Source organism: Anguilla rostrata, chromosome 14, assembly GCF_018555375.3.
Source record: "Anguilla rostrata isolate EN2019 chromosome 14, ASM1855537v3, whole genome shotgun sequence".
In the NCBI taxonomy this organism is placed as follows: domain Eukaryota; kingdom Metazoa; phylum Chordata; class Actinopteri; order Anguilliformes; family Anguillidae; genus Anguilla; species Anguilla rostrata.
In genome coordinates, this window is record NC_057946.1 from 27,538,164 (window position 1) to 27,553,266 (window position 15,103).

The following is a 15,103-nucleotide window of genomic DNA, read 5'->3' on the forward strand; positions in this document are numbered from 1 at the left end:
CTGCAGATATCGTGCAGCTTTTTTTCTTTCTTTCTTTTTTTTTGAGATTCCCACACATTCCAACTCCTAATTCTAACAATGTGAAGTACTTCCCAGAGCTGAACATGTGAGAGCTTCAGAATCCTACTTGAATCCCTACAGGACAGAAAACTGGTTTTCTGCAAGGCTGCAGTAGCTTCAGGGAAAAAGAACACTGAAAAGCCATACAGGCATTTGTGCACTTTATTCGTTTGAGCTTTAGAAAATGCTTCTCACTCAAACGTGCTTTGATCTGCGCCAGATAAGCTCATTCATAGGCCAAGTAGCCAGTTAGCCTGAACAAGCATAAAACTATAGGAGGTCATCCCTTACCCTGCATAGAAACGTTTTGACAATACAATGTATTGTATAACAAAATGCACAACAAAAATTGTAAAAATGTATGTATAAATGCACAAACAAATGCTACTGTGCTGGTTTTGTGACAGAATTAGAAAGGTCCAATATACAATAATTCCAATATGAAGAAATGTTGAACAAAAAATAGTAATGAAACATTATGTGAGAAGAGCAGAGAACTGAAAGAGGCCCTAAAACAAGGGGATGTATACTGGGAGCGTGAGGACGCAGGCTTTTGATTCTAGACCATACCATGGCTGAATTAGCCAAATAACTGTTTATACCAATGCCTGTTCACCCATACATCAAGCATTTCATACAGGGACACAAAGAGAGAGCTGTCCTTAGAGAGCTTTTAAAGAAGCAGATCATGTAAACATTTGGGTTGATAATTAAGAGAAGAAGCTGGCAAACATTCTAGAAAAGGACACAGACTTGACTTGACCCTGCTCTAAAACCAGGATTTGTGTGCAACACTATTTTTTCTTTATTTAGCCTGTTTGCTCAGCCGAGAATTTAACTCATGTTCGGAATTAAACTGATAACCCTGACTGTGGCATAGCTTTTTCTTATCTCATCTTTACAGCCTTATGACCTAGCAGAAAAATAAGGAACTCAGCTACTGGTTTACTGCAAGCTTCTCTTGTACAGGCACAAGGCAGCAAATGCATACACTCACATTCAGTTCAGAACTAGAAAAAGATATACACTGCCAGCCTGGGTTGTGTGTGTCTGTGTGTGTGTGTGCGACTGTGCGTGCGTGTGTGCGTGTGCTCGTGTGTGTGTATTTATATCTGGATTTTTGTGTGTAATCATGTGCATTTGTTTCAATACTTTCTTGATTTTTACAATAGCCATACCTCTCTGTTGTGTCTTTGTTTTAGTTAGTGATGGCACACATTGACTTCTACAAATACTCATACCACAAACTACACATGCACCCACCACATTAACATCAAAGTAAACTAGGATTTGTGTTGTCAGGCCGTGCAAGCATCTTCGGCGTTTCCCCGTTTCTCTAAGGACAAAAATCGAGGGTGAGCGTTCAGGGTATATTTTCCCAGAATGCCTGTGAACTTAGCATATGCACATTTGCCCCAAGGTTTGATGGTTATTACCAACAGAGGGAACTGCACTGCAGACCTGTATACATTGGTTGCAGGACCTAAAAATGCATTTATGCACGTGTGTGCAATTTAGATCTCGTGTGTGAATCCTAATCGATTATGCCAAGCAATGTACCCGGGCCTAGTGTGGGTGGAGCTTACAGAGTAAGATGGACTCTGGTAGCCCAGAGAGAACGGTCTGGGTTGGGCTGTGCAACTGAGGAGTCGGATGAGCTTCTGAACCCCCTGTGGTGGCTGGATTTTTGTCAGTTTTGTTTTCGCACTTTTACCGTCATTGCTCCTCCACAGGTAATTATCACTCAAGTGACGCGCTACTGATGTGTAAATCACTTCACCCACGTGCTACTTGTGGCTGCGCCGTCATTGGACGTTTAAGGGCCATTTGTGACCCACATTCCCTCACCCAAGTGTGGGTATGACACACTGGGAGGCCGTGTCGCTTCTAACTGACGAATGGAACTACGCACGTCTTCAAAAATGAAATATTTGTCCTTGGGAGTGCGAGGAATATAGGCTAACGAGAGACCAAAAGGGAACGGCCATTTCACATGTGCAAAAGGGTGTTCAGGTCCTTTTTAAAACGTTGCATTAATGACGACCGTGATTCTGCACAAGAACAGGACAAGGCCCCACCTCTCGGAGGTCGGATGACTACACTCTCTCGTGTATTCTAGGAAATGAATTGAGGGGGGAAAAAAAAGAAAGAAAGTGCATTCCTTTTATGGCAGAAATCATCAAACCCCGGAAGCAGAGCTTCAAAACAAAGGCAGTTCAGTCAAATGTTCTCACGGTGAACACAAACGGTACGGAGGTGAGGGGGCAGACCGAGTCATGAGCAGGCCAAGTAGAATTTACCAGAAAAGTCACCACACTGACTAACCAATGCCAGTCTTCAATGACATTTACATTTCCTGTTTAGGAACACAAGAGAATTACACAGCAATTAATTGGCTTATTTATTTATTTATGACATGCAGTCCAATTATGCAGCTACATATTTACTGAAGCAACTGAAGTAAAGCACCTTGGAAAGAGTGCTTCGGCTAACCTACAATCTTGCAAGTTGTATGCGCACATACCTAACCATTAAGCTGGTCTGTCACCCACTGAAGCATTTTAAAGGTCAGAGTTGTTTTTGTTTTTTTAGTTTTTTTAAATATAGGCCACCCACACACAAGCCTATTTGTCCCCCACGTTTCACAAATAAACATCCTCATCAACAAACATGTGAGGTGGTTTTCTCCTGTGGGATAGTGTAGGGTTAATTTAAACAGGGTGATCATTTACAAAATACTGCAGAGGCTCACAAAGTATGAAAACCCCCCAGTGAGGTCCAATCATGCACTGAACCTATCATTACTGCCAGTTTTAAAAGGGTTCAATCTCTTCACTGCCTCGTAACTGCAAGTCCCTGGAATACAAAAGCCGCTGTCGAAACGCACTTCAAGGAATTTCAAAATACGAGGCTTATTTTTAACAGAAAGGTAAAGAAATGATGTAAGGCTGGCTGACACTCTGACGAGGCACTCTGCAAATTTACTGTGCGCTTGGAACTCTGGAAACAGAGAACTATAAAATGCAGGCCATAAAAGAACAGTCCTCGTATAGGCGGTCGTTGTTCGTAGACCACGTGTTTTACACACAATGCTGAAAACGTGGCCAGGTTCGGGGCAGCAAGGAAACCAATTTTTTACTGTCCCTCGGACTCCTGCCTGTCACCCCCCCCCCCTCGTTCGTATTAAAAACAGGACATGCATTTTTGGCACAATGCAGGGGAGTAATACTGCCTGTTAGAGCGGTCCAGATCCCACCAATCCTTATCCCAGAGCGACTTACACAACATTTTACATAGCATTTACACTGCATCCGTTTATACAGCTGGATATATACTGAAGCAGTGCAGGTTAGGTACCTTGCTCAAGGGTACAACGGCAGTGTCTTACCTGTGAATCAAACATGCAACCTTTTGGTTACAAGACTAGTTCCTTACCCATACTACAGTGCCTTGCATAGCCCGTATACAGAAGGAACCGTTGTGTGTGGAGAGCTATGCTAGCTGGTAAACGGGTTCAAGTGAAAGAGTGGCCTAGTGCAGTCCTGCACCAAAATTACTTTTGCATGAAGATTTATTACCTTGGAATGGTATTTTTTCTAAAAAAAAAAAAATCCTTCTGCTTCTTGCTATTCAGTGTCTACGCTCCTGTTGATCTTATCACAAATATGCTAGCATTGTTCCACAACAGGCTTCTGCATATCTCCAGATTTAAAAACCGGCAGAATAAATAGCGAATAAAAAAATAAAAGAAAATAAATAAAAAAAAGGAATGCAATCCACCGTAGTTCCGTTCCCGCTACGGGAACCTCCTCCATTGCTGGAGTGCAACTTCAGTGGCATGAAGCTGTACGGTTTCCTCATACCACCAGCATGCTCTGCTCTTCAGCAAACGCTCAACATGGTCAGGCGCCATCCGTGCCGGATGTGTTGCTTTCTGGTGTCGCGGTATGCCTACTTCACAATTTGCTCTGTGGTTCTGCAAAGCCGGCACAAGCCGTACAAATAAAGTCCCAAAAAAACCCCCCTGAAATATGCATTAAAATTTCAATGACACTGTCCAAGCAATCGAGAAAAAAATGGATGAAAATAGCCCTCCGCTCGGAACACAATATACACATTTATAAAACGCATTTACAGTGATTCAGTTAGGTACAGAGATAGCATCCAAACCATATTACATTATATCACACAGATTTTGCCATGAAGTTTAATTCTGTGAAATTTGAGAACACTACGGCATTTTGTGGAAACGAGAACACTTGCGTTACACCTGTGATTATACATTTACCATCTCAGAAAAAAAAAAACAGGATTTAAAAGTACATTTCCTGCCGACCATATTCTGGGAATGGGTAGAGCTGGGTAGGGGTTGGGGAGAGTGACCAGGGGCTTGGAGATTCTAGGCTGCTGCTGGGTTATCTGTAAACGTAATGGATGGCAGACTGACCCCACTGCTGAGTAGGCTGAGCTGAGTCAGCCAATGCGCTAAATGCAAGGCCTCATCTGTCAATCACTTTGGGCTGCAAACTAGATTATATGTATGAAAAGTGATATATTGTGTGTGTGGAATACAAACAGATCCTGAAAAACAAGCAGCTCACGTGTAGTTCTCTAGCAACAACATTTGGCAACCGTAATCTCGACTAACCAGCTTTTTTAAGAGAGATGAATATGAAGATGCACTGCAATACTTGGCTTCATTTCAACATTGCATCAGACTGCAAATATTCTGATCAGGTGTAACACCAGGGGTGGAGAGCTGCGTGACCGGGGGTGGAGACTTCCTGTCTGACTCATCAAACTCATCTGAGCGTGTGGTGCACTGCTCTCATCTTTCACAAAAGCGCCATTCATCAAATACAGGTAGAGCCACCCAGTCAGAGGGCGGATGCCGGAAAATGGGTGGGTGCAAATCAAAAGGGCTGCGCCTCTCAGAGTGATCTCGCCCGTGTGATGGGACTTTCCCTCACGACACCATGCTTCGGAATAGAATGGTCATCCCAACAGGATACAGAATCTCGAAAATACTTTCACGTCAAAAAAACCGAGCTGAAACGCCAAGGGGAATGTGGCATCAGGGTGAATCTAAATACGTTTGAATCTGGAGTCTATCAATACGTTTGAATCTAAAGTCTATCAATACGTTTGAATCTAAAGAAAACCGGTCACGACGTTGTTTTTTACTATTCAAGACATCATACAAAGCCTTCACCCAATGAATAAAGCCATCACTGAATGCATTCCAGAGATGTCACCTGTCGACTTCAGAGATTTCTATAATCAGGTTGTGACTTAGGCTATTTAAAAGCAGTCTGGTATCAGTCGGTTTGTTTACAGCATTCCTATGCAATGTGCTTATCACCCGAAAGGTGAGCGAGCGGACAGCGTGTAAGCATTGGTAACACCGCCGGAAAATGAACAACGATTAACAAATGTGCCCCGAGGACGTGGCGGCTATTTGTACGGTGAAGTGCCGAACTCTCCGTGTGTCTTGGTGTAGGCATACCCAGCTATCCGAGCGCACCGCAGCACCACACGGCAGCATCTAAAAAAGGCCGACAAACTCATCCGGATATTTAAAAATAAAATCAATGCCACGCTTTATTATTTGCACGCCTTATTTAGTCCATACTCCGTCATTTAAACTCGGTCAGGGCTTAGTCACCTTCACACCAGAGGAACCACACGAAAGCGACTGAGGGGAAAATGTAAAAGAGGCGAGAGTGACGTGCGTTTGTGGAATGCGTGACCCTTGGCAAGGGTCACTGATGCGTACGGGGGGGGGGGAGGCCAAAGGGCAGCTCCAAGTCACACTCGGCTGTGAAATGCCCCGCAGTCCTTTTTTTCTTTCTTTCTTTCTCTGCCCTACGAAACATCCTCGCGGGGGGGGATACCCGGCCGAGCCCGTGAGCTCACGCCCGTGGGCGTAACCCGAGGGGCTCGGAGGGAGAGCGGCGAGCAGAGGGGCCGCGACCGGCGGTTTAATAATTCAGCGGACGTCCTTATCGAAGGCGAGCCCGCGGAAGTGCGTTCCGCGCGGCAGGCAAACACCGCCGGGGCCGGAGATCGAGGCCGAGCGCAGCGCTTACCACGCAAGCCCCGCCCGAAAGGCCTTCGCCCCGGGACCACCTTGGGCCGACCGCTCGGAGGAAAGTCCCAGAAAACGTTTCGTACGGACGCGCAGATTAGAACAGTAGCATTAAAAAAAAAGCACGATCCACATGTACGGACCTTTCTTTCGGGCTGCTTCACGCCTCCGCTTTCACAGCTTCACTCAGCTTCCTCTGCTGTCGTGCGGCATTTTGCCCTTTTTTAGCGGAACCTGTCGACACGCACTGCAGTTCAGCTCGTTCCTAAAGCAAACGCTACGGGTGGGACTGAGAACGTTCTAGACCTGACGAGAAAGCACGCAGAATAAAATTCACACGTTCAGAAAGACCGGGAAAGCTGACCGAACGGAGCAGGAGGAACGCTAGCCGTCACCGTTACACCACACGTTTACACGGCTTTCTGCCCAAAAAACCGTACAATAAAGAAAATAATGGAAAAAAAGGTAACTATGATGATTCATACTTCAGGGCTTTATGCTGAAAAATTTTCCAAGCTGAAAAATTTAGGAGCACACTAATGCGCCCCTGTTACAGCCGGCTCGAAGGGCCGCAACAAACAAATCCAAACGTATCAAAAACAAGACAGAAACCTGATCTAAAAACACAAACTAAAACAAATAAAAACTCTCAAAGTTCACAAAATAAAAGAGTCTTCACAAAAATCTACCAAACACAAACCACACAAAACAAACCCCAAAGAAGATCTCACAGCAAAGAACTCTATGCAACCCACAAAACACAAACACACGGCCAACTACAAACCACCCAAAAGAAAGATCTCCCCTGCCTCATACTACTGGGCTTATATTGGGCCACAGGCAGGTGGAAGCAATCAAGCAATTAAGCAATTAGGTATTACCTCCACCTGCACTACCCAGGCAAGCAGAGGCTGCCCGGTTAGTAAGCATCAATTTTCAGGAGCAAATGCTCCTAAAATGGGAGCACCGTGGAACTGTCTTATTGGAACGTAGAACTGCGGAGCACTATAGCTTTTCCAGGGGAAATCCACGTGGGTTTCTCTAGAGGAGCCGGTGTTTACTCGCTGGAGGTCACATACTCCATCAAAAGTTCATGAACAGGTCAAGTCATTAGAGTGGCGTAAACAGAGAGGACTTGCAGACAAACACGCTGATGTTTTAAATACTGCAGCCCAGGTGTGAAACATCCGCCACCACCCAAATTCCGGCGAATGTTTGATTGAGGCTGCTAAGATTTCCTACTCCACCATCCGCTTTGAGGATTAAATAAGGTATATCATCATCATCATTATCATGATGAATCCAGAAGCCACTCTGGCTAGTGGATGAAAAAGGTTATTTCATGCCCTGCTGCAGCCCCTACTCCATCCCTGCGAAGGGAAGCCTCCTGCTTTGACCCGCCCCGTGTGAGAGCTGAGGGCGACAGCGCAGGCGAGAGGCGGAGTTTCCCTGAGGCGGCCCCGCCGGCAGCGTCGGCGGCGGCGTGAGGACACGCATCAGCGCGGGCCTCCTCCGCCAGCTGTGTTACAAGAAAAATGGAGCGGAAATCCCCCATATGCAGCCGCCGCTCCGCCTACACGCACGTCCGCCTCTGACGAGGGGAAGACCTTGACGGGGGCGGGGGGGGCGAAGCAGCCCGCGAGGGTCATACGCGGAGGCGGCACATCATGCCCATAACGGCAGTCGGCATTCGTTTGTCCGACTTGTGTTCTCTGAGGGTGGGGGTAGGCTGGTGCTCTCAGCTCATTGGATCTCAATATGCAGATACTCATTCGGGAGGTAAATATCAACTCCTGTCTTTTCTCTCTCAACAGAAAATGGCAATTACCAACTATATAATATGGTACTTGCCTTCCATCTCTGCTGAGGAGCGAACAGTCTGTGGGGTGGAACTGTAACTTTGCCTGTCTGAGCATGCACAAAGCCTTTAAAACAGTCAAACAGAATAGTTTACATGGATAAAATCAAAACGGCCTCAAGTAGGGCATATACAGGTTAACTTTATTTTTCTTTAGACACCTTCTGCTTAAAAAGCGGTTTTGAAAAATATAAAAGGAATTTCCTTTTCAGATTGCAATTTAATTTGCGGACCAGCTTCACCAGAAATGTATTCACCACGCGCACCACGCTGACAGCTGAGAAAATACAAAAAAAATGATTGCATTGGCAAACCAAACACTTCGACAGGAGTCATTTTTCAGATGACAAGACTCGGGGACCTCGACTGCAGCGTATTCAAACGAGCTTCATTTGCCTGTCAAAACCTGCCGCTGCACGGATCCGAAAGCGCAGCAGTCAGCACCCAGCTGAGGAGCGATCTGGTCCAGCAGGAGCGCCAATCGCCTCAAACGGAACGCAGCTCAAACGGTGCTCAAAGCCACCGAAGCAGGAACCTTCCGCTGGCTGAAATTATTCAGGTTTGCGGGGCGGAGGCGACTCCGTGACTTGCCGAAGCGTGTGTCACTCGACCGCACGCGCCGGGCCCGCGGGTGCGAGCACGGGGCGCACAAACCTTTTTTTAAAAACTCCACCGCCGACTGGAATAAGAGCGGGGCGAATTCGGGCGTGCGTGCAAGGACCAAGCCCCCGAGTGCTTTTGTCTTCCAACCTGCGGCGTCATCGTTTTTTTTGCATTGCGAGAGGTTTCTGCCCGGCGTCATCGGCGCGGCCGAGACCCGCCGAGCGCGACAGAGCGCCGTAATAACACCCCGCCTGGGCGTGCCGCGCCCCCGCCCCGCGCAGCGTCCGGCCAGTGACGGGAGGCGAACCAACCGCTGATCTTAAAGCGAAAGGCAGGTATCTTATCTTCCACCCGCGATAAAACGCCGGCCTCAGCATCGCTCGGAAGCAGCGTACTGTAATACGGTACCAAACATTGGCAGTTAGCAACGGGCTATAAAACGGGCTATATATGAGTTTAGGCTCAAACTGGCGCACCAGCTTCATATCAAAGCATGCTGCTTTCGTGAAATCAATTGGCTGCACGGTGGCACAATAACAGACAGCTGAAAACGCTGATTTTGAACTCCTGACCCCTGTGCGTCTCCTCGCGTACGTGACATTTCAGGATCAAAAGTCCACCATGTTAGACATTCGACAATTTTGAATTTTTTGTAAACTGTTTAAATAATAGGCTCTCTCTTCCCAGTCCCTTTGAAGTACTGACATACACTTTACACCCGTGTTCTTTGGACACTGCTCATGAAAGAAAGCCAAAAGACGCTGTGCCAAAAAAACATGGCTGCAGTAAGCCAATGAATGTGCAGTGGGTGTGGCTTTTCAAAAATAAAATGCCTAGAAAACCCACATGAATTGACATAACATGACATAACATGGTATACACTATTGAGAACGCTATTAAGACTCAATCGGCACACATGGTGGTACAGTATAAAACCAAAATATAAAGAACATATCCAAATATGGATTTAAACTCATCACTTAAAAATCAATGAGAGATTCCAGCCTCGCTGTTGGGATCAAATCTCTTCATCAGGAACATACTGTATAAACATTGAGAGCTTCCCCCAGCTTGGATTGGTGCCATTTTACATGTTTCCAGAACTTTTATTACATTTCTTCCTGAACCCCTTCACAAATCAAATACATTTTGTATGCATAATCTTTCCATTAATCTATATAAACTTTAATAAAATAAACAGAAACCACCATGATCCAATAAAAACGCAATACCGCTCCGCATTTTTAAAAACTCATATACTCCAAAGGTCATCAAACATGAACACAATGACTTGGGGACTTGTTTTCCACATTGGGGCATATTAGGCCATCGGCATATTCATTAGCTTTATTGCGGCTATGAGAGCACGGCCCCCGTAATCGCTGATTGCATCTATTACTGTGAGAATTAAGTAATCAAAATGTCCGGCCTCTCGCAAACATTCCAGCCAGGCATACAAAAAAAAAATATATATATTTCCCACAAAATTAAATGACTCAAAAAAACAAACAAACAAAGAAAAAAATAACCAGCCCTTCCACGGAACGTCAGAAAAATGAGTCACATCACTCCATAATCAAAGTCTTAGTACTTCATAATAAGCGGCTCTCCCCATTTCATTTCACAGCAGTGCATTCTTAAGGCACGGTCATGATGAGCCTGTTACAGGAACACATTCATTCAGGGTCATCACCTCGACCACATTACAATAACGGAACGTTTCTATAGGGATAATTCCGTATTCCGCTGGAATAAGCAGAATGGAACTCATCGGAGCGGAAGCTTGGCCTAACCAGGTCATAAACGCGTGAGAGGTGTTTACAAAGCCCTGTGGCGCGTCCTGATTCATACATTGACTGACTTGGCTCCTCCAGTCTGCAAATAAATGCAGAGAAAAGAAAAGGGCAGGCTCAGTTCTGGAATGAGCAGAGGTGTGGAGAAGACACGAAAAATGCAGCCCAGTCATTAGCACTTTACCTCAAGTATCCTACAAAAGAGTACAATTTACATAATTAGGTACGGCTATTTTCCAATTCATTTGGTAACACTCCTATCCTCTTTGAGGTACCAGGTTTGCCACCATTTTGAGTCGATGGAGACCACCACATTGCCGAACAACTGATTTCGCCAGAACCAGAAAGACATTTTTTTGTTAATTTTGGAATCTTTTAGCTCTTAAGAACCTCTTTTTTTGGACGTAGCACTGGTGAGAATGAAGCATAAAAAAAGCCAGCCACAGAAAATAAACCTGCCACATAAAAATCAAACTCGCCTTTATTTGAACACCATTTCTTATGGAACAAAAGAGGTGGGCATAGTTGTGTTCTCTAAACGTAAATCTTAAGGGTTTGAACGGACAATGAAGAAGAACCACAATAAACTGTCAAGGAGATACAGTACCTTTGGGTAGTCAAGCTCAAAGAATGTTTCCAGGTTGCTAATGAGGTTGGGGTCCACCCCTTTGAGGGGCTTAAGCAGCGACACCCCAGCGAGCTTGCTGTAGGGCTGCTTGTCTGTGGCCTTCTTGTTAAAATGAAGACGCCTGTAAACGGAGAGCGAGGGACAGAATTAGCGAACGGTTGAATGAACATGATCTTTGACATGCGGGCTTTGTTGATAACATTACACAAGGAAGGAAGTCATCTGATAAAACAGAGAAAATTCCCCTTTTTTGCCTCTGCAACACTGATTGACAGAGAGTTTGGTGTTTGGTCAAAGAAAGGCTGCTTAACAGCAGTAAGGTACGGGCCACACAAACGCCAGAGTTCTAGCAATTTCCACAGCCTCACCCATTGTGTGCCCTATGGTTTCCACAAAACAATAGCAAGAGTCCAATAGCAATATAATTATGGACATCACTCAAGGGGCTCACTTTAGCCACAAATTAGCCAGGGGAATGATGAAATCTCCTTGGCAAACTCAACTCACTGTCAACATAACAAAGAAAACTCAGTTTCCCAGACAGCAAGAACACCACTCACCCACCCGCTCAGAGCACTAAATGCAGTCACACCAGCTTTAACGTTGCAGCACGCTGACAAACTTGAGTGTTCATTTAAGGGAACTTGCACAACCCTTCAATGAGTTTTAGTAACACCTGAGAACTGATACTTGGCAAACTATAGGCCTATATGGGCTCCAGTCCTGATATCTACCTTAGGACCACAATCACCCATAATGGAGGCTAAATCCAACAGAAATAGCAGTTTTGCTTTGATTTATGGCCTTATTCAGAGAGGAATTTGCACATGACCATAAAACCATTCAAGAAATGTGACAAAATTATTTCAGAAACACACAAAGGCAGCTACCGGGGTGCGGAGTGCAGGCTTTAGAGAGTGCTTTGTACCAACCTTGAATTCTGGGTAGTATATTGTCACTTCTAAGAGGAGTCGCTGTGACAGAGGCAGTACCATGATTACAATAGTGCAGCTGTGATATTAAATTGCCATTTAAAACCATTTGCTCTTGAAAAAGAAAATGCACAACCAAGCCACCAAAGATGCCAACCCATTCCCATGAGTGCTCATGGAAGATTTCTTCATTAAAGGACAGAGAGAAGAAGGCTACAACAAGCAGTCCAATTTTCCAAACGAGTTATCCCTAAAAATGGATAAAGTTTGTTACAATTTCTGTTGATATCCATTATGCGCTGGAGTCACACACGGGCTTGAGAGTTGTGCTGTTGTTGTTGTACGTCACATGCTGGTGAGAGTGAGAGTGATGTAAACTAATTTCTGGTATGCTGAAACAGTCAGAATTGCACTCACTGTCAGGTTTCACAAGCCCTAATGACAAAACGTAGTTAGCAACCAAGTAAAAATGACCATTCAGCAACACCATGGATTAGATTTTTTGGATCACCGCCACGTACCTGCTGCGCAGAAAAGCTAATATTTACAGCATTTCGACTGGCTGGCTATGAGGGGGCCAAAACATCCAGATGAGTTACAGATCAGTGAATCAGTTCAGCATGTGCCCTCCATTAACCCAACAATGACAACAACAACAACAAAAAAATCGCAATGTTGCAGCAGCCGTTTATTGCAAGCTGGCAACAACGGACTAGCATTGAAGCAAAAAAAAAAAAAAAAAAACACGTTGCAATTCATCGCTTTCGAAATTTGAGTGGCATGTCTCAACGGCCACACTTCAGCAGTGCCCACCATGGCAACAAGCACACAGTGTCAGGCACTCACACTGTACTGGTAATAATTTTCCATATCCATGCTGTGAGTAGAAGGCACAAGAAAGGCCAACCAGGGCTTGACAATAAGGCTTGTCTGGAGGCACAACGTGATTTATGGCCCAGTAAATCACATATCACCAGTGACCCAGTGTGCCTGTATAGGCTATATATATATATATATATATATATATATAAAACATGCACACACACACAAATACACACGTTTGCCTAAAAAGAAATATGCAAAAAAAACTGCTTGCTTCTGTGTTGTCTGCTGCTTCAACCTGCGATTTTTTGTTAGATACAGTCTTCCTGCGCATTGTTTTTCCGTCAAAAAAAAAAAACTGATCCGATACGCACATAGAGCTCGCTCGTCTGGCTAATAGCACTGTCCGTGTCATTTGCTTGTGCTGACGACATGCAGCAACCACCAACTTAATGCTGAAAAGCTGCTTTCCAAAGCCAAGATTACAAGTTGCCAAAACTACAGTGCGATGCGACACCCAGAAAACAATTCAGCTCACGCGGCAACAAGTTCAAGCTCGAACAGTGACAGAAGTGAACCAACCGCTTTTGCTTTTTTTAAAACCGTAAAGTGGATGTCATTTTAATGCACGCAAGTACAATATGTTTGTTACTGTACCCTGGAGAACCTGAAACACCTTGAACATTAAACAGAGCTTGCCCCCATTCTAATTCTGAGGTCTAAACCCAATTTAACAGAATACTGAAACCTAAACCATGATGCTGTATTCCTATCAACATTCCACTTGAAAGGAATGTACATTCATCTTGAAGTTAAAAATTATCCTAGTTTATTTTCCACGCCCTAAAAAATAATGTTTTATGTATTTACTAGAAACTTGGCGGCCCAGTCTAAGAGAAACCCAAAGCACCTGATTTTTTTCAGGATGTTCAAACATCAAATTTGAACACTTGATGCAGCAGTGTTCGTAGGGCACCTAAGTAATTAAAGTCTACTCCTTAGCCACTTTAGCTTGTTACCATTTTTCTCAGAAAAAAAAAACATTTACTTAAAAAAATAATAATAATTAGCTTTGCTTCATTTTTGTCGATAGCATGGAATGCCTGATCATATACTATAGACCACAAAACTTCAATTAACAGTCATTTCTGACAAAGCAAGCAGGCTCCAGCATTTGTTGGAGATTCTCCACAGTGTTACTGTGATATGGATAAGCTACATGACACACTAAAACTAGGCTACTCATCTCATATTGAAACTACGAGTGTGGTTTTCACAGACATGCAGTACGTTAGAAACTGTATGACTGACATTAAGACCAAAGGAACTGAAAATGTATTTATGAAAGGTGCTAGTCTACACTCCTTGTCCTCCATTTTGGTTGTTCCAAAGTGCCGTTGCTCCTGCTTCACTCTACTCCACTAAATACTTCACTCTATTTCCTAAATAAGCTGCTACTTCAGAAGTTCTTGACAAATTTCACCATCAAATCATTTCTGGTGCCTAGCCTGTAACATCTGCAAGCAAGTTACCGTCCATTAACTGTGCTGCAGTGGGACATGCATGCAGTGTTGCTTCAATCTGCTTCCCTGTTACCAAGGAGATCCATTTTTGCTATCAAGCCATTATTGGAGGCATTTTTACGTTTTATGCTATGAAGGGAGGCCGACTCTTGTTAGAGACCTGGCGATTAATGGACGTTTTACAGCCAGTGCCCATTGGTGCAGCCTCCACCACCGACCCACGAACCTGCAGGCAAGCAGGTATCCTCTTGTCCTCCAAGACAGGCGACGCTAATCTAATCACATTTAGAACTCGCAGAATGAAAGAAAAGGGGGAAGACGCTTCATATGCAGCTTAACAGGCGGACTGGCAGGTGCCCAATTAAAATTAACCAGCAGGAAGGGGGGGGGGGGGGGGTGATGGGTCACGATGACACGCTATCATTGCACCAAACTGAAACGTTCCCTTGACTACGCAATGCTCAAACCAACAGTGCGTTGCCCTGTGGGGCTGCCAGGCCATAATCAGCACCGGCACAATCCAGATTCGATACCAACCCTTGGGGCCCATGCACATACTACAACAGTGCCCTAACAGGATGCCCTTTATAGATCAACTGCACATACAGCCTATGAATGACTGCTTTTTGCGATCCATGGCTGTCTTTTGCTTCGCTACCATTTTTGGCACGCCAAAAGAGATTTTAAAAGTAAAACCTTTGGTGGACCTTCCTTGTCCATAGACTTCCACTGATTCTGGAAGTGAGGCCCTGTGAAAGCTTTTTTGAGACTGATCTAATCTGAAAGAATGTGCTGC

At 44.7% G+C, this 15,103-nt stretch overlaps 1 protein-coding gene across 1 annotated transcript in view; it reads right to left on the reverse strand.

Annotated features, from left to right (window-relative positions):
- The window catches only part of ugcg (UDP-glucose ceramide glucosyltransferase), a 37,006-nt gene that overhangs the window by 14,564 nt on the left and 7,339 nt on the right, over positions 1-15,103 (reverse strand). Inside the window, exon 2 of the mRNA XM_064306831.1 lies at positions 11,010-11,151. Within this exon, the coding sequence (XP_064162901.1) occupies positions 11,010-11,151 (142 nt within the window). The remainder of the gene's footprint in view (positions 1-11,009; positions 11,152-15,103) is intronic.